Here is a 20,677-nt window from a genome sequence, read left to right on the forward strand (position 1 = left end):
AGCCAGAAGAAAAGAACGCGACCACAAGGTCACTCTTTTTGATGCTGTTTTCTTTTTGTAAGCCTGTCAAAAACATGAAAACTCAAAACTGCAGTGAAATTGTGTTTAGTGTAACCCATGGCTCCTTCTTCTCCCACTGAACTGAGGATGGGCTGAATGCTGCAGTGTCACCACAATATCTTGATGAACAAATATGTGATTATGGCACTAAAACTAATATACATTTATTTAGGATTATAAAGCTGTATGGATTATGTCATATATTCCTTTTTTTAAATTTATTTATGATAATTTTTGGGGAATTAGAAACTTGTAATGCTGTTAAAGCCCTTAAATCCTGATATTAAATCATACAATATTACAGAGTATGATATTTGTTACAAATCGGCATCGTAACAACCTGCTGCTTCTTTATTTTCCTTAAATGAGAAAAGCCTGGGGTAGGGGGCTGCACAAACAGAGGCAAGTGGAAAAATCTGGAGCTGTCAGGGATGCTATTTCTCAACTGGATTAAAAAAAAAAAAGTTCCCCTTGAGAGGAAATCCAGAGCGCCACACAGCGAGAAGGTTGTGGGTTGAAATACTGGCTGTGTGGAGTTTGCAAGTTCTCCTATAGGTGCTCCAGTTTCCTCCCACAGTCCAAAAAACATGCATGTGAGGTTCACTGGTGGCATTAAAATTGCGAATGGTTGTTCCTGTGATAGAATGCAACCTGCCCAGGGTGTATTCTGCCCTCGTCCATTGTCATGAGAGCCATGGGGCTTTGTGGCTGGGTGGAATGTGATTTAACCTCTGTGATGGACAGGGGAGGGGGGGGGGGGGGGGGGGGTTCATCCTTGAATTTAAGGACAGACGAGACCAGACTCCAGTCAAACAGTGTTACAAAATTAGGCAGATTAACCTAATCTTTTCGTGACGATACTTTTGTGTCATCAGAAGCTGTAAACCAGTGTCAAACTGCATTTTGTAGTGACACCCCTATTTTGAGTCGGATTAAGTATAGATTGTGAAGGACAATGCGTTGACGGTCTTTAAAAGCACCAAACATGAGATGGGACTTCTAAAACCTGCCTTTAAATAGCTCTGCAGGCACAACAGGGGCGCTATTATGAGGCGTTCAATGACACGGTAACCTGCATTACTCCATTGCAATGCAGTCTCTCTCTCCCTCCCTCTCTCTCTCTCTCTCTGTTCGGGGATAAGGCTGAGCGCTGTTCGGTCATGTGATTCCTGTTTTTTTTTTTTTTTTTTCCTTTCCTCCTCTCTTTCCTCCTTCGAAGTTGAAAAGCAGGAGCAGAGCGGCAGAGGGGGCCCAGCTTTTGCTTTCCTACTCGCTGTGGATGCAGCCTTGTCGTCCCATTTTTTTCCGCCACATTACTGTGTTTTTTCCCCCTGTCTCGTTCGGCGTGTTATCTTGGACTCCTGCGTCTCCTTCGCCATGGCGGGGGCTATCATTGAGAACATGAGCACCAAAAAGTTGGTGATAGTGGGAGTTACTCTGCTTTTGTTTCAGGCGTTTACCTTCATGGTCGGCGGTTTAATTGGTAAGTTGTTTTTTTCCCCCAATTCCTCCTCATCGCCCACTTTTGGCTTACCTTGTTTCGCACGCGCGCGCCTCTTTGCGCGTGCGTAAAAAAGCAAAAAAAAACAAAAACGTTGTGCGTAAAAAGTGTTCGCGTGGTAATGGAAGAAAAGTTGTCAATTGTTGGGATGCACCTTCCTCGCGGCGCTTCTGGTCGCTTCACCAGACACAAAGGACGGTGGACGCCAAACTTTTTTTTGGAGCTGTATTTTATTATTTTTTTTAACCTTTTCCTCGGCCTCGCGCTGGGACAACGCAGCCTCAGTTGCACCTCGGATAAATCACTGCTGTTCTATCAAGGTGTTTGCTCTCCGCGCGCTGGCGTCTATAAATAACGCGGGACGGCGCGCTTTAATGGCTCAAATGTGGATTGAGGCTGCAGGCAAATTCCTGCAACCTGTCGTGTTTTCTTCTTCTTCTTCTTCTTCTTCTTCTCCCACTTCTTTGATCCAAACTCGACTGTTCCTACCCCCTTTTTTTGTCCCTCCTCCCCATATATATATATATATATATATATATTGTATAAAATGCCTGTCTGCTGTGAGGGGCCCCAGGCAGCATCTCTACCTTCCTTTCACTCCTTCTACCTCCTCCTCCTCCCCCTTTATGTCTCTCCCTTTTCCCCCCAAATCCCTATTGCCTGGCAGGCAGAGGCGTTCATACCCCCCCTCCCATTCCTCCTCCCCCCCCCCCACACACCACCACTACTCCAATTTCATTTGTATTGAGACAGACAGTGATGCACAAGAACACACACACTGCTGTCAAAAGTAGCATTTTTCGCCTGGAGGTTTGTGTTGGAGTTGCTGTCAAGTTTCTTCAAATCCGCCCACGCACAGTCGGCAGAAGTTGAGTTCATGCGAAAGATGTCTTGTGCCTTTCTTCCAGGGGGCTGAATCTGGGAAACGATCCACCAGCCGGGTCCCCATCAGTCCCTCTCGCTCCCTGCAACGGCTGATAAATTAGCTTGTTTGGTTCGTTCTTGGCTGAGATGGTTTTAATGAAGCCGGATTCCTTTGTGTTTGCTCGGTGGCCAGGGGCGGCGGGGGTAATTGAGTAGAAAGGGGTTTTTCTCCCCTTGTTTCCCGACAAACCCGGGAACACGGCATGGGGTCAGCGGGCTGAGGGCTTGGCTATTATTCTGGACACACTGCGGCGGAGACTGGAGGAGCCGCTGGACGCACAGGGTCACTTGATAATTGAACTCCGAGGGGTTCCAGATAACTAGATTTAATTCCGTTTGATGTGTCTCCTTTCTTGTTTTGTGCCTTTTTTTGTTGTTGTTGCTGCTAAACCATTGAAATGACTGCCCCAGTTTTTAGTTTCATGTTGCCCTCCTATCTTCCCTACAGGTGTGTCAATCTGTGGCATCTGCCCTTTAGCTCTCTGTTCTGAGGAACAGATACGATTGGAAGTTGAGATAAGAAACACGGTCGTTCAGATTCTAATCTGCTTACTTGCACAAGATTTTTGATGGTTGTTTCTTTAGGAACATAAAAAAATCCCTCAAATCTTTGGTGTCTCTTCTTGTTGCTTGCCGGTGGAGAAGCAGTGACGTCGATGGCAGCTTTAAATCTTCCTACACGTTACTAATCCTTTTCCTGAGCTGGATCTGAAAACTCAGGGCTTTCATGTACACCACCACCCCCACCCCCCCCTTTCCCGTCCCTGTGAGCCTGTACACTCCCTACAAGTACCCTCGACAATGATTACAGCTTATGGAGTCTTCCTGGGTGCGTCACCATCGACTTCATGCTGAACTCATTCAGAGCTGGAGTGCTTCTTCCATATTGCTCACAGGCTGTTTCATGCAACTGAGACTGGCAAATACAGATTCTCTTTCTCCGGGTTTAAGGTGGATGTGGCCATACGAGGACTTCCACATGCAGGTTTTGAAGGCATTTCAAAGTTGTTTTGCCAGTATGAGTAGAGTCGGTTTACTGTTGACGTGCACCATTATTCCAATCACAGGACGACAAGGACGTCTTGTCTTTTGTTGAAACTGTCTCGGTGTGGTAATGTTGTGCGTCTGGGAGCAGCCATAGTTTCTTTCCTTTTCTATAGAGTGTCGAGTCTAATCTCTACTCACAAACTCCAGATCACTTCCATTGATGCCTGTATTAGGACTGCAACTAATACTCACTATAAATAGTGTGGGTTGCGATTTCAAACCAACAAATAATTTGCCCCATACCAGCACTGAATAAATGTATTTTAATGTTTGTATTTTCTTTATGGCTTTTTTCATGTGGACTAAGCTGCAAAGAAAATGGATGGATTATGGCTAGGCCTCTTTGCATTGCAAGAAGAGTCTTCAGGCTCATGGCACCCGAATTTGGATAAATTGGGTGTAGAAGATAATTTACAAGTCTTACTCTGATTCGTTTTGGTCTGAATGATACCTGGTTAGACTTGGTGCCATGTCTGTTATCCCCGACATCTGTGACAAAGGATTTATTGGAGTGAAACAATTTAGCACATCGCAGCAAGGTCTCTTTACAAAGAAAGGCCGAGACATTGCAAATGGTCTTGGAGTGATGCATGCAAGTGTTACCTTGGATATTCAAAGGTTAATATTTCAACAAATTCAGTTTGAGCTTCCAGTTGTAGTTTTTAACCCATGTTCGGCGATACTCCCTCATTTGTTTTCTCATGAAAGTGATTTGTGTGACGAATCGGGAGAGCATGTCAAGAGTGATAAGACTCAATCAGGAAGTAAACATGGGTGTCGCTTTTAGAGGTTTTATCTCGACACGTAGAGTTTTCAGAGTGAATCTTGGGCCGTGGCTTTGAAAGCGGTGGCGACGCGGCAAAGGTCGCGCATTTAAAAGTTGCTAATGAATCACTGCGGCGACAGTCTTCAAGCCTGTCGGGTGTCGTTCACACCAGACCGCGAGCTTTCACAACGGGAGACCAAAAGTTTTTGTCTTCTCATGATGATTACAGATCAGATCGCAAGCGTTTCAGGGGAAAAAAAAAAAAAAACCTCCTGTGAGCCCGAGACTACAAACGACCGTCTCGTCAAGCTCATGAATCTCAATGCGTAAACAGTGTAATTGGTGCCTGAGAGCTTTCGGGAATTTTCCCTCCCCGTCACTTCAGACTGGGAGAAAGGGGGCGAGCGAAGGAGCCTTTGCTTCCAGGCATTTCTCTAAACAGTGTTAAAAGTAATTGCCAAAGTGTTTGGATGGATTTTGGCACCAACTCCAAACGGTGACTGTTGTTAATGGTTGCTAAGATATTGATATGGCCAGTGCATACTTCAGTCCACAGCCCAAAGTTTTATTTATTGATTCTTATTCCAACCTGGAAAGGGAAGTTCGGTTTGGCAGGATCTTGAAATGCTTCGCTGCGGCATTTCAACATCACGCGCCGGCTCTTATGTCTCTCTCACCCTGTGTCTCGTCTCGCCAGCTCCCAGCCCCACCACGGCGGTCCCCTACTTGGCCACCAAGTGCGTAGACACGATCAAGCACCGGCAAGAATCAAAATGGTTCATGCCTTGGGGTCCCAACCAGTGTGACAAGATCCGGTCCTTCGACGAGGCCATGGCCAAGAAGATCGAGGCCAACAACATCGTCTTCGCCGTCCACATCCCCCTCCCCAACAAGGAGATGAGCTCCTGGTTCCAGTTCATGCTGGTCATCCTGCAGTTTGGACATCGCATTCAAGATGTACAACCAGATAGGTGAGGACCAACCACTTTTTCCTCTTGGGTTTTAAAAAAGAAAAAAGAAATGGATTGTTAACGTGGTGAACTGTGACTCTAAAGTGCTTCTCCTTTGCTCCTACCGTCCTCGCACAGCTTTTCTCCATGGTGTTTAGGCCTGCGATGCGTCAACATTTTTGTCTCTGTGGTATTTCTTGTTTCACAATGTTAAAGGGAGTGTTTGCAGGGATTCCTTGTGATCAAGCCAGCCGCTGACTTATTCACATTCATTGTCACTTTTAATCACTCCCATCCTAGAACAGATAGTTTCAGTTGGCCAACAATGCTTAACGGTATTTGTCTTTATATTCCCATTTCTTTGCAAATGTCCAGACAGGGACATTGCTTGACGGTTCTTTGTTTTGAATCTCACTCAGCCCAGTGACGGCCTTTGGGAATTCGTGGGCCTGGGTCTTGTTCAGTAGATTGGGTTTTCTGTTACCCTGAAAGGCAGCAAACAATGATGGATGTCCTGCTGGTTGTTCTCTATAGGCAGATAGACCTCCGGGGTTTTGTCAGGACCGGCAATGTAAGGAGAGGAGAATTGTAACCTGGACTCATTCTGTGTTAATGCAGGAAAATTCACTGGTTTGAAGGCAACCGGGACTTGCAACACTTTGACAAAATGTCAGATATACGATTATCTTGATTATTCTTGCAAGATAAGATATCTGCTTATCCATTATCTGCTACTATCTGGCAGATAATGGATAAGCAGATATAAGATTCTCTCAGATGTTTTTTTTTTTTTTGAACATTTATTTGTTTTGCATATTTCACTGTGCATCATTTTGCTCGTGAAACTGTAAAATTGGATTAGTCGAAGTGTCAAGCATGTCGTCATAATGTTGGTCTATACATTGTTATGTTTGTGCGCGTTTGTGTGCATAATTGCTCAGTGTTTGATGTAAACATGTGACGTCAGTTCTAATCTAAAGCTTTGAAGAGTGTTGCCACGTTTTATCCCGGGTTATCTAAACAGTCACGGTACAATGGCAGCCTACTCATCTTCAGCATCCTTTTTATTTGTTCTCATTTCGGGGCTTTTGTGGGAAAATGTGTCAGAGGTGCTGTGGGTTGTTTACTGCCCGTTTGTCTGTCTGTGGGCCACGGTGAATCACACACCCATCAGTCTGACGGACGTGTCTTTGTGGCAGATGCTGCCGACTCATTTTCATCTTTCTGCACTCCATGAGTTTTTTTTTTATTTAAATAAGTGGATGCTGGGGAGAGTCGAGTGCTCTAGCTGTGATTTATACAACATGTGTAAAAGACAAATATCCTATTTCCTGATTTTCATTTCATAACTATCAAATACCTTTGCATCTGGCTGTGACTTCATGTAATAGGAGGATCAAATTCCCAATGAAGTGACCGAGAGGTGAGAGAAGCGAACTTGGAGCGCACTCTCCATTGACCATTGATGGTAGAAAGTGGGCGGGACGTGAACTTCTAAACCTTCCAGGTGGACTGTGGTCTATCAAAGGAAAGTGTGTGCAGATGTGTGTGTGTGTACGCACGGCTTTACTGATCCAAATGGTTTTTTGCCGCACGGACATTTTTAGCAGGACTCCCGACGCAATGTTTTATAAATGAGTCCCCCCCCCCCCCCAGAGCAGCTGCGTCTCGGTGGATAAAGAAGCTCTTCTTCCTTGATCACACCTTATCTGTGGGACGGTTCAGGAGACGAGCGTCGCCCCTATCAAACACCCCGGGCCTCCACCCTGCACCAAGCACCCCTTGGCCTGAGTCCAGCAATAACACAGCTGCTGAGGAGGCTTAGTTTCTGTGGTGATGGCGGCTGGACTGAAGTGGAATGTTTGCATGAAGCGAGTTGACATTTGAAGGGCATCGGGCTGGACCAATGGCAGAGAGGAAGGCATTAACAGAGACAGTCTGCTGCCAGGTTTTCATCTGGTTCCCTCCCCCCTTCCTCTCGCTCACGGCCTCTTTTTTTTTTTTTTTTTTCTCCCACCTCTTTTCTTCCAGCACAGGCCACTGGGTTTCTTTCTCTTCACTCCAGCTTGTTTCATAACGGCAACAAGAGGCACTCTGGAGAGCTGGATGAGAGAACACTTGGCTTTGTAATGTGATCTAAAGATGCAATTTTAATAGCTTGGCTGTGGATCTTTTCTGTCGGATTTGCCGGGCTGTGCTGTTTAGACGCCAGCTCAAGGTCTTGTCGAAGTTCCCGGCGAGCAGAAAAGCAACCTAGATTCAGTGGAGATTTACATTTTGAGGAGTAATCCTTTTAGTGCTTCAGGTTCAGACGAGTCCCAGAGAGCGGCACCTCATATTGACGCGTTGGAGGTAAATTAGCATCTGAAATACAAGCGCGTGAAGAGGAAGATTTGCAGACGGTGGTGGTGGATTGGTGTTCTCGCAGTGCTCTGTTCACCGGTCTTGCAGTGAAAGTGCTCGCGACTGTCTGTCACCGGGACTTAATTTGGCCTCGGCGCTAGCGTTGCAACAGGCTGCAGGTTTTGTGAAGCACAAAAGGAATAAAACACATTTAAATATAAGCAGATTAATGCATTATTCAGTTCCCCTTTGCCTGGCATACCATTTGTTACTTTGTGGGTTATTTAATTGTGTTTCTGCATATTGCTGCATATACAGTTTTCTAGCTGGAGTGGTTGAATGTAATACTGATTTGATGACCCCCCCCCCCCTCTCCCTCCACAGAGGATGGATCAATGGTCACCATTGACGTTGGCCTGGCTTACAGAGACGACACGGTCAGCGAATGGACGGAGATGGCTCATTCTTTTGAGCAGAGGAGGCTCAGCTGTAACTTCACCACCACTAAGGTAACGAGATGACACCTTGTGCCTCGACGTAACTCGTCTTTTTAAACATTCTTGGAGGATTTCACATTGTGTTATGATTTCTGATGGATACAGAATCACTAAACTTGATTTCCCCGAGTGTGTGATTTTTTTTTTTTTTTGGTCCATAGTACTGGGAGCCCAGCTTCTTAAAGACCTTCTCTCTGGAACAAAGTACTGACTATAAATTAGAATACAATCACCTAGTGGTGCAAAGAAGGAATGCTTATTTAGTCTTAATTAAAACGGTTGAAATGATTCCGAAATTGCCATTTGTGACTTTGCTTGCAGCATTTCAGGCTGTGGTGATGTCTGAAATTGCCGGTACTGTGCAGAGGTGATGCTCAGCAGCCACGTTTTTGGGAATATATGAACCTTAAGTGAAAGTTGTACATTTTGCTGCATGCAAGAATGCCAGATGGAGTGGAAATCAAAACAAAAAAAAACTGGACCAAAGGAAAGCAGCTTAAATATAACATTTGAGGAATATGATAGAAATATCAAAACTTTAAAAGCGCACAACTCGTCAAATCTAAATGGAGTACACAAAGAGGATTAAAAGGTTGAGGTCAGAGGTTTTGCACTTCCCACAGTCAGAAGTTTTTCAGTTTTTTTTTTGGGAGGGGGGGGGGGGGGGGTAACATGACATTAGGGTTTAACTCTAATAACCTTGATAATATTGGTGCTTTGTTTCAGCTTGATCCACATGGAAATATCTTCAACTCATTCTGTGTATCTCCAGAAACTATTCTAGATAACATTATACATAGAACACTTTCCACCATGTAGATAATAGGTCTGTAATCTGTATTAGTCAAATTCATACAACCGTGGTGTAATTTCATGTTGCGCAACAAGAATTTCTAAAAAAAAGCTCCCGACTGGTCTTTATAGACGTTATCTACTTACTTCCCCAAAAACAAAACAAAAAAGTCTCTTGTCTGAAAACATTGGCTCTGTGCAGCCTTGCCTTTCCTCTCTGTTATCAGTCATGTCCCGGCTGGTTGAAGACCCCCTGCTGGTTCATGGTCTCGCTTTCTCAACCAATAAATACCATTTCACCTCTGATTGTCTCAAGCTAATGGGACATAGTGTTTGTTGAAGGCTGCCAAAATCTGAGCAGTACCAGATTGTTTTAGCTACATTATGTTGGAGCATTGTATCTATTTCTATTGGACTCCGATGCATTTTCACATTTCCAAGATTTCTTATACCTTGAGCAATTCAGACATCAAACATAAAGACACGGTTATGTAACTGAAACCTGTCAGTTTTCCTGTGAACATTGCCTCCTATTAACTACAGGTAACTTTATTTATGATAAATTACATAATTTCCGATTCAATGCAAGTCGATTGGAATTCTGTATTATAACATTTCTCTGAAAGCTGTTTCATTTGTTTACACTTTTGTAAACAAACTTTGTCAAACATCGTTAGGGATGATTCTGAAAATGTGTACTTGGGTACATCTACTGTTACTTCCTTGAAATTATACTCTTATGAGTGAAAGTGTGAAAAATACTACGTACTGAAACGTACTAAACAGTCTGCTTCCGAAGTACTCGGCGAGCAAGTTACTTTTTAACTGCATTTCCAACAATGTGCTCTGAATGTAAATATTTTACAAGGTACATACAAATGTAACTGTGAATTAATTTTATAAACGACAGAAAATGTAAGCGAGAATGTATTTGTAAAAAAAAAAGATATCTTGCTCCTGTACTTGTGATTAAAAAAAACCCAACAAAGTAGATGAAATCGTGTATTGACCTGTTGTTGTTTTCTATCATCTTTGTCCAGACCTTTGAGAACGAGGGGCGCTACTACGAGTGTGACCTGATGCCATTCATGGAGGTGGGGAGTGTGTCGCATAAATATTACCTTCTCAACATGCGTCTGCCTGTGAATGAGCGCAAGAAGGTCAACGTGGGGATCGGAGAAATCAAGGACATTCGCCTTGTTGTAAGTTTTCTTGACCGCCTCTTGTTTACTGTTTTGAGCACAGAGCTGAGAAGCTTTTCCAGGTTTCACAGTGGGGAAAAAAAAAACATGGAATGTGGTACAGTTGTGTTGTATTTGTAGATATTAAATGGAATATTTAGTGTCTGCCTCCATTGTAAATATAAGTCTTAACTTGTTTTTTTTTTTTTTATAAATGCATTAGCGTTGAAAATATGTGCAGATATTACAGCACATATAAACTTGGAAAGATGTCCGTTTGTGCATTTTGGAGTGAGTGAGTGAATGGAAACTCTTGACTGTACACAACAGAAATACTTTATATTGACATGCCGTTTGTTTTCATTTTCCTCCAAGAGCATCCATCAAAACGGAGGCTTCACCCAAGTCTGGTTCGCCATGAAGACCTTCCTCACTCCCAGCATCCTCATCATCATGATCTGGTACTGGAGGCGCATCACCCTGATGAGTAGACCCCCTGTCCTCCTGGAGAAGTAAGACCATTATTACAGGATTAAATGATTTTTGATTTTCTAGACTTCTGAATCATCCACGGATTCATTAGAACAATTTGCTCAATCTGACTGAAGGATAGTTGACGGTTCAGGTGGATTAACTCTAGTAACAGTTGTGCTGGAATGCACAGTGTCTCTTTACTACGCCTGCTGTTTGAAAGCACTTATTAACTATAGATGAAATCTACAAGTAGGTCACGCTGACTGTGTGCAGCACAGGTCACCAAGATCAGAGGGAGTTGTTAAAAGAGACGTCCGTGGAGGAATGTTATCCAGGGATAAACACCAGATGACATCCAGCTTCAGTCACTGAGCAGTCAATTTCTATGCTTGGGGCACAATTGGTGGTTACAATCAAAAAGTCCCCAAAATCCTCAGACTCAAGACTATTTGTGTTGTAATGAAAGTTCCAAAAAACGAAAATTCAAATCTGTCTATATTCAGCAAACTCTTGGCAATTCAAGCTCAAACGCAGGCATATGTGACTGAAATGGTAGAAAATCTGTGCTGTAAAAACTTCTAGCTTCATTCTGAGCCCAGTGTTTGTCTAACCCCCTGCTGTGCGGGGGACGACGGATCTACAAGAGCCAGTGCTCGGCGCCGCAGGAAGCGCCTGGCGAAGCGTGAAACCCGTTACAAAATCTCGACTGACACATGCTGCACACACACAGGACAGAAACACGGCAGCGAGCAAGATGCCACATTTATACACAGACACACACACACACACACACACTCAAAAGTCTCTCGCTTTCATTCTGCCTTTTCCGGCTCACAGCTTTTATTCCCAGATGACCGGCGAGCTCTCAGGAAGTGCGACTCGAAACCCTATTTGTGGACAGCGGATGATTTTTTCATGTTGTAAAAGCTTCGCTGGAGTCTCTCGTCGCGCTCGCACCACAGAGGTGTCCGAATGGCGAACCTCAGATTTTTTCCTATAAACCTGGAGGACGGGGGGGGGGGGGAGGGGAGGAGGCAGAGTGAATTTAGCTCAGTGTGGCGTGACTCATAAAGTGAGGAAAATCACTGGACGGGACACTGTGTTTACCTTGTGAAACAAACATAAACACACGCAGCGTGCACCGCAACTGTCTGCAGCGAGAGAAGTCTTGGCGGGATTAAAAACATTTGCGACGCCTCACTTCACGTCTGGGAACGGGCTCACCCGCATGGAATGCAGACATGATCCATGTTCTTAAGTTGCACCTTTTCCTGCCGTTTTTACGCCAAAAATGTCGAATTAAAAAGGATCTCCGTCGCATTGGCTTTACCGGTTTTCAGCGTTTTTAGAGTGTCGTGCCCACGCAGACGGACTTGACGGAGAAATGTGGCGGCCCCAGTTCTCCCGTCTGTGTCTGACGGCGCTCGGAGCGCATTCTCCGCATACCATTCAAATGTGGTTTCACTCTGCGAAATGCCGCTGACGACGCGTCTGAAGTGGATTAGCCTCGAATCTGTACTGCATTACTGAAAAGGCCTGTGCTGACTTGTTTGAAGTTACTTTTATCTTTTGCTTCTTTTCTCTTATGCCCCCTCTCGCCTCTATAGTTCCAATAACCCTTTGATCTGCGTGTGGCATGTAGGGACCTGCTCGCGTTACCAGAAAGACGAGCGCCATTATTACTTTGAGCCGCTTGTTTTTTTTTCTTTTCTTTCCAAATGTCATAAGGGGAAGCAAAGTCGTCTTTAGCAATAAGGTCGATGAATTCTCTCGAAGTGGAGGAGTCGGTCTTCTGTGGCTACTTAATGTCCTCGTTGCTGAATAGATAATTTAATCAATAACGTCCCGAGAATCTAATGAGCCTCCTTCAGAAAACACAGATGTTGCCGTTTTCCTTACAACGTTTATTGGATTTGGTGAAAAGATGTCGGGCCTGAATGAAGCTCCTGCATGTTCTAAACCTACAATGTGGCCTCTATTGAAATCAACAATTCACATGGATCTAAACTTGTTTAGCGTTGCTGGTTTATACAAGACCTATAAATGGGTGGCGAGAGTTGTGCTGGAATTTTAAGCTATGTAACATCACTATCCAATGTGCTGTGCAAAAGGTTTGCGCTGTTGTGTCATGAAAGAGCAATTATGAAAGATTTTGAATTGTTTTTAATTTGAACAAAAACGCTTAATGGTAAAGAAATCGGTATTTGTTGTGACGACCCAAAGAGGATCAGCTCTTTTCAGCAAACTTTGCACAGTTTTTGAAGCCCAGATCTTCTCGTGTGTCGTCTCTTCATGGAAATCCCCACAGACTAGATAATTTAAATCACTTGCAGGACCCTTTGTTCTTCTTTACACCAAAGGTAGTGCTTGTGAAAACGTTGGATTTGGGGGATATTTACTTAAATCTGAGGCCTTCCTGCTGATATTGAACGACAACAAGTACGGCTGCTCAATGTGTCTCACATTTCTCGTTATCCTAATTTCAATCTGAGCAATATATGTACATTTTGCAAAAAGCTGAACTTGCTGTGTTTTATTCATTCTCCGCGGTCAACATGGTAGACGGAGCCCAGTTTCCCTTGCTCCCGACCTTTTGTGTTGACGCCAGTGGCGAAGATGACAAATGTGTACTGTGAGGAAAAGCGACAGGACAGATGAGCGTACATGTTGTCAGGGAAATGTTTTTGTGGCTTTCGGAACGCGTGCAGGTATTTGGAAGCATGGAATTAAGACGCAAAGAAATTGACGTCGATAAACAAATGCATATATATACATCATCACTGCTCATATCTTCTCAAGGCCAAGCCACTTGCTGATCAAACCAACCCTTGTGTCTTGCGCAGAGTGATCCTGGCACTGGGCATCTCCATGACCTTCATCAACATCCCGGTGGAGTGGTTCTCCATCAGCTTCAACTGGACCTGGATGCTGCTTTTCGGAGACATCAGGCAGGGCATCTTCTACTCCATGCTGCTCTCCTTCTGGATCATCTTCTGCGGGGAGCACCTCATGGTACGCTACATTTTCTCCTCGGTCCTTGGCATGCTCGGTGGTTTCTCTGGCTGACCTGCGGGCTCGCTTGCCAACTGTGATCTCACTCCGAGCCACTGAGGACTGAACCCGTCTCCGCTCGCAGCTCGTCTGGGGCCATTTTATTTTTTATGGTGTTGGAAGCGGAAAGATTAATTGCTGCTCAAAACAAAATGAAAGCGAGTGCTTGCTGAGAGTAATGGTCCAGGGACTTCATCAGTTTGTCTTTCTATCCATTTTATAAATTAAAAGAGCATGGCTCATTTCACTGAACGGTCAAATGACTTTGAATATTCTGTTTTCATCATGGAAGATTGAATTGTACAGGTTGGCCAACAGGATATCATGATGGGAGTGTCTTTTATTTTTTTTGTTGTTGTTATTTTGATACGTCCCACTGGGCCACGCTGCACTCTCGTCTCAGCAAGGAGATTTATGGTTTAACTCCAGGTTTGAAAGTTCTCAGCGAGAGAGTGTGTGCGAGTGTGTGAGAGAGGATTTTCCCAGGTACCGCAGCCTGATCCCACAATCCAAAAACAAGTATTTTGGGCAAACTTTGTTACCCTAAATTGGCCTAAAAGTGTGAATATGAGACTCTGTGATTCTCTCTTTCGCTCCGTTTGCCCTTTTGATGGACGAGCTGATCCGTCAGTTGGTACCACCTCCAGCATTCAAGGGGGTACAGTGGATAAAGCAGAACAAGCTTTTTAACCTTTTAGTGGAGATATACCTCTGTGCTCGCAGCTTCTTGGGGCCTCTTTCGCACCGTCTTCATCAGGTCTGTGGACGTCGTTGTAGACTGGAGCTCTCCGATGACCTCACTGCGTCCGCAGAGGAAACCACTGAACTCAAAGTGGCTGCTGAATTTGGGTTCGCCTGTGCTGGTCAATCCATCTAGAAGTTTATTGTTTTTTTGTTTTGTTATTCTATAAAGACTCCGTTTTGCACATTCCAGTCACAAAACCAAATATTACATCATTTCAAATACTGTGCTAATTTACCTCTCAGGCGCTAATATGAGACGTAACGACACGGTTTGTCTCCATAAGTCCATGTCAACGGATTAAAAGTGAATCTGGGTGCTTTTTTTTTTTTGGCTGAAGGTTCTGCGTCCCATCTTATTTATCAACCACTGTTGTTTTTGTCCAGGAAACCCAGTTCTTTGAGGCACTGGTTCTGGGCAGAGGAGAACTGAAGATGTGTGTGAGCTGTGTACCAGCCATCAAAATCTTCCCTGACCTTGACCTTCATCCCACAAAAACCTTGCAGGTCATTTTTCTTCTGACATCTCAACTTTGGCCCGGATTGGGGCAGTCATGGAGATAGTCAGCCCTCAGTACCCCCCCCCTCCCAGAGCGTCCTAAAAGTTAGTGACGTGTTTGATGAGCTCCATGTCTGCCTCAGACGGGACAGTTGTGTCCTTCACCACTCCTCAGGACTGGACTGCACTGCTCAGTCGCTTCTCTCCGTGTCTGCCTTGAGTTTGCTCGACCTGCTTGTGTGAAACGAGTCCATTCGCTTCTGTGCTTCCAAGTAAATCTGCACTCCCGACTTGATGCTGCAGTGTTTTTACACCATAACAATGAATCTATTTTAACTTTCTCTGTTCCTCAGCTGAATTGCCAGTTGTTTCTTCTTGTGGGTTCCCAGTCAACACGCTATTGTCTTTAAACCGCTGTGTCTGCTTATTGTAGTGTCGTCGCCCAATTTAAAAAATTTTATGTGTGTGTCTGCGCGTGCCACTGATGTGGCGTTTCATGTGGATTTGCATGACGTGCACCAGTGCTTGGTTGTAGCCTTTGAACATGTTTTCTAAATTATTTTTCTCCTCTCTTTGCTTTTGTGAACAGTTCATCTTTTTTTTTTTTATCTCTTTATTGAGTACCTTCTATATTATATATATATATATTTAGATAATTAGTGGAGTTAGCCAACATGGAGTTGAAATAGCCCAGTTTTCATGGTACACTCGATATTATAACTGATTTTCCAGGATGCATCCTTTGTGTCTGTGTTTGTGCAGATTTCGTGTGCTGACTATTGTGGTGCATGTTCTTGATGTACGCTGACCTAAATCAAGCTTTTTCTCCTTCTCAACAATCTCGGCCGCAAGAAATAATGTATAATGTATAACCACCACTCATGATTTGTATTGAGGCTTTTTTTGTTGTTGCTTTCTTTCTGAAGAAATGCTGGAATTGACAGTTAATTTTGATGCAGACACCTCAAAATAAGATGCACAATCTCTCGGTGTAATGTTGTCTTTGTTCAAATTATATTTTGAACTTAAAACCATTAGACGAGGCTTAGGTCAACATCATTGATTTGTTGCCGTTTTCAAACTTGGACACTCGAACGTCTCCTGGTGGAAAAGAATCCAGCAAGGAGTTGTAAAACACTCATTTTGATTAAAGCGTTTTTTTTGTTTTTTTTAAACTGTAAAATATATAACCTTAGTTTTAAAAGAAGGTTTTGAGTGCCACCTACAGCAGGAACCAGAGTACATCTCCTCTTCACGTTTCTGTTTCTGTTTCTCGTCTCTTCCTCAGGACCAGACGGAAAGGAATCGTTTCTCGGTGTACTGGAAGCAGGTCGGACCCATCGTGTTTGGCTCTTTCTGCCTCTTCATCTTTGACATGTGCGAAAGGTGAGATATCTTCCGTTGAGTTCTATCCGGGCGCACGACACGACGGTCTGCTGCACTTTCTCTAACCTTCTGCCTTCTCTTTCCCACAGGGGTGTCCAGCTAACAAATCCTTTCTACAGCATCTGGGCGTCTGACGTAGGAACTGAGCTGGCTGTATCCTTTCAATTAGGAAAAAAAAAAAAAAAAGAACCTGTCTTTCTGCTGTTTATTTCAAGCTCCTCTTTTTTTCTTGGCTCGGTCATTAGTTGGAAGCGGTGATCTCTAGGCTAATCTGATGACAAATTATTCAGTGGTGCCATATGTTAAAGCTCTGCCCAGGGTTTTGGGACGATACTACTTGATACAAAATTCCTCATCGTACCAACTTTTAATCTCTCCTTCCTTTTTAGATTTTACGAACTGATTCAGTAAAAAAAAAAAAAAAAAAAACAGAGTGCTATATAAGCTCAAAACATAAAATAAAATACAATTCCTAAAACGTTTTCAATTAATTGCACATCATTTTAAACCTTCTATTTTTAGCATGTATGTACGGTATAAACACATTATCTATGTCATTAAAATGAAAACACTGTATCCTTAAATGTTATATTTAATCAAATGTTTTTTTCTTTTTATTCCCATTATTCCATCATAATCGCAAACACATTAGTAAAGTATGACTCAGCTTTTTAAGTTTATGATTGTAGAAAAAAATGGACAAATTTACTTTTCAATTATATAATTTTTGAGCATGATTGTTCTGTACATCCACTTCTCTACTCCACAAGTGATCAGTACATTTGTCTTTCCAATCATGAGTGTGCAGGACCTTTTTTATTTTCCAGCCCTTAAAACATTGAAACTCCTGAAACTTGCCTTCCCACTTGTTGCTCGGTACGACCTTGACTAATATTTCCTCAGATGGCGTTCATCATCGTCGCCGGGATCTGTGCCTGTCTCTACTTCCTTTTCCTTTGCTTCATGGTCTTTCAGGTGTTCCGTAACATCAGCGGCAAGAGGACGTCCCTGCCTGCCATGTCGAAGGCCAGACGCCTGCACTATGAGGTCTGTGACGTTTGATGCTATTGGTTTTCAGTCACTTGCACGTGGTGACCAATAATAACGCTCTGAGTTTTCAATTTTTCATGCTGAATTATCAAATTAACTTGCTTCCTTCTTTGTGCGCATGGTCCTGTTGGTCTTTAATGTGGTGTGGTCGTACATATTGCCACTGGTAAACAAGTGGATGGCACAGATTGGGTTAAAGTGGTATTCAGAAGTCCAACACTTTGCTTGTGACTCACTGTTTTTTTTTTTTTAATCAGGACTTGCTTTTAATTCTTTCCAGCTGTAAGAAAAAAAAAAAAAACCCCAATAAGTCCAAATAGACCCAAGTTGTGTCCAGGGCCTCAATCATGTGCTAATATAATATAGATTGTTTAATTGATGAGACGCTTTGCTAAGCATTCCTCTTTTATCACCCTTCAGGGTCTGATTTTCAGATTCAAGTTCCTGATGATGGTCACTTTGATCTGTGCTGCCATGACGGTGATCTTCTTCATCATCAGTCAGGTGAGCGTCTCTACGAAAGAGGTTTTAAAGCTGCTCGCGTGTCGCCCACTCCTTGTCTTTTTCAAATACAATACTGGCAAAAATCTACTGGCTACACTTGCTATCAGGGTGTAGTTTGTGGAAAGGTGTCGTATCACACTATTTGAAATTGAAGATTTCAAAATGACGTCTTATCAAAAGTCAACAATGGGCTTTATGAACCTATTTGCTTAAGTCTTCGGCTTTTTTTATTTTTTTATTAAAACGTATCCAGAGCCGTGACGGCAGATTGCCGTGCGTGTCGCCACACAAAAGGTGACTTTCTGTTTGGCTTTGCAGGTAAACGAGGGTCACTGGCACTGGGGGGAGCACACGGTGCAGGTGAACAGCGCCTTTTTCACCGGCATCTACGGCATGTGGAACCTGTACGTCTTCGCCATCATGTTCCTCTACGCGCCGTCTCACAAACGTTACGGGGACGAGCAGTCGAGTGGTCAGTGCATCACCGGTAACTACAGGTTTTTTTGTTTGTTGCTTTTTGACAGTCTCATTTGCATATTCTCTTGTCAGTGAGTGTGCCACGATTACTTTTACTTTCTGTAGTGTGGTGCCGACGACTGCACTGCTCTATTTTCTTTTTCTAGCTTTTAAAGAAGAGTGTGAATTTAGTAGTAGTACTTTTACCCCAAACGAGTCACTGTATTATTATTTTTATGTGTCCTTAATCGTCCACACATTTTAAAACTGGTTGGATGAATAGGCAGCTTTACAAGCAGAGAGAGAGAGAGAGACATCAGAGAATTAGAGCTCCTGGAGACAATTCAATTCAAGGTTTGCTTTCAAGAGGTGAGGGCTGGAAGGGGGTGGGGGGTGGGACTGGGACTGCGATTGAGAAGGACCCAGATTTCCCAGGGGAATAAAGGTCTCTTTGGCCCTGGAGGGGGATTCTAATGGACACCAGGCGTCCTTCCAGGCAGAGAAGCAAGGGAACAGTGACTAGAAAAGGAAGTGGGCGTAGTGAGAGGAGGTAATGAGAACCATCCGTCTCCTGACGTCAGTGACGCCAAGAGAGGAAAGGAAAAGAAGAAAAAAAAAAAAAAAGAGGCTGTAGTGCATCAGGCTTCCATCTCTGTCTTGCTTTTAATTTCTAAACTTCGGACATCAACTTCCTTTTTTTTTTTTTTTTAGCAAAACTGGAATTTTTGACGAAATCTAGTTGGACTCATTGTGTGTGCAAAGCCTGTCGTAAAACCACTCTGAACAAGGCAGCGTATGGGATTTGTTCTGATGATGTGATAAATGTGTGCAGGTGATGCTGGAGCGAACAGCGGGGAGGACATCCAGCTGACCACTACTATCACTCATGTCGATGGTCCCACTGAGATCTACAAGATGACAGGCAAAGAAGCCCAGGAATAGATTTCACACTGTCACCGAGACCCCCCCCCCCCCCCCCCCCCTCCACTGCTACGATGCCATATATGTAATCAAACGTGCTGTTTTTGTTTTTGTTCCTTTGCTCCCTCTGGCCCTGAAACTGCATCAACAGTCCACCTTCCGGGTAACTAACACTCTTGCAGTCGCTGCCCCTCGTAAAGCTCGTTTACACTCCATTCCCAAGGCCCAAAGTTGTATTTGTTAAGGCTGAAAATTAATACTCCTACCAGTCCTCGTCATTTCACGGTGGAAGTTCTTACATTTCGTGCTCTATTTCAACTTCCTTGTTTCTAAATGTCACACAATGCCTTTTCCACCAAGCCAGGTATTGAAAAGCTGCTTTAACAAGACATTCAAGTGTAAAGTAAAGAATTTGTTTGTGGTCAAAAGGTGAACTCTGCAGTCGTCAGTTTTTTTTTTTTTAAGTGCAGTGGTTAAAGTATGTTGTGTGTAAAAGACCTGAAGTGGCTGCTTTGGCCATCTTGCTCAGTGGAATTTCTTTTTCTTTTTTTTTTTTTCTGTCTCATTCAAAGCTTTTCAATCTATCACCAAGTGTATCATGTGAAGTACTGCTGTCACTTACAGTCCTTTTTATTGTTTATTTTTATATATATCACTGGGGAAAATGTACAAAACACATAGCCACTTTGGGAAAAAAAAACATACTGTACGTTCATGTTACAATGTAGATATCTATTTTTTATAAAGTGCTCATTTTCAACTTCACAAAACATACACATCAAGCTGTTTCAATATTGCTGAAGTTGACTGTAGCCTATTACACATGGTTTTTAGTTTTTTTTTTTTTTCCTTTTTATGCTAATTTAAATAAAAGAACCTTTTACTTATTGTTTGTGATTTGCCATATTTTCTTCTTGTGGATTCTGAGTTGATCATTGTATGTATACTGCACCCTATATTCAGTTTTGTGTTTTTAAACCACTTTTGATAAACACAGTCCATTAACAGACCGCCATTGAGGGTTCACATCTCCCCAATCCCACCACCCAATGAGTCACCGACTCTATTGACCTATAATGGCTTGAGCATTCAGTCATTTACCAATAATGAAGGATTTTCTAATTATTTCAACGGATAAGAAATCCCAGCATCTTTGATCTCATTGCAATGTGAAAATCTGACCGTGAGCAGTCGGGTTAGGAAATTGCGCCCCTCGAAGGCCTAAAGAAGAACCACAGGAAAGCTCTCACTTTTCTCACTTCTGTCAAGTTCCTGAAGTTAAGGATGAGACCCCGGAAGTACAGATTCTTCTTTATTAAAGGAAATAATTTATCTATTCAACTATTTTTACACCGAAAGTCTTTCCAGGAGGAGAAATTCTCTTACACACACACACACACGATAGGAAAAACATACAATACATTTCCTGCATTTTAATATTTCATTTTTAACTAATATTTTAGTTTTTAGATTGCGGCAGCCTCCAATTATTTTATTCAGATGGATTATTTAACATGTGCACACACGAGGCCAC

The 20,677-nt window shown here is 43.2% G+C and overlaps 1 protein-coding gene across 1 annotated transcript; it reads left to right on the top strand.

Annotated features, from left to right (window-relative positions):
- The first annotated feature begins 1,282 nt into the window (after window positions 1-1,282).
- wls (Wnt ligand secretion mediator) lies at window positions 1,283-19,517 on the top strand. Its single transcript, XM_080503756.1, is given in 13 exon segments — window positions 1,283-1,543; window positions 4,996-5,237; window positions 5,239-5,269; window positions 7,976-8,100; window positions 9,921-10,082; window positions 10,437-10,573; window positions 13,379-13,547; window positions 16,115-16,212; window positions 16,302-16,365; window positions 17,116-17,259; window positions 17,683-17,766; window positions 18,085-18,253; window positions 19,055-19,517. Coding segments are annotated over 13 exon segments (1,641 nt in total). The 5' UTR covers window positions 1,283-1,437; the 3' UTR covers window positions 19,165-19,517.
- Window positions 19,518-20,677: the final 1,160 nt, after the last annotated feature.

This window comes from Blennius ocellaris (genome assembly GCF_963422515.1).
Source record: "Blennius ocellaris genome assembly, chromosome: 10".
NCBI classification, from domain to species: Eukaryota; Metazoa; Chordata; class Actinopteri; order Blenniiformes; family Blenniidae; genus Blennius; species Blennius ocellaris.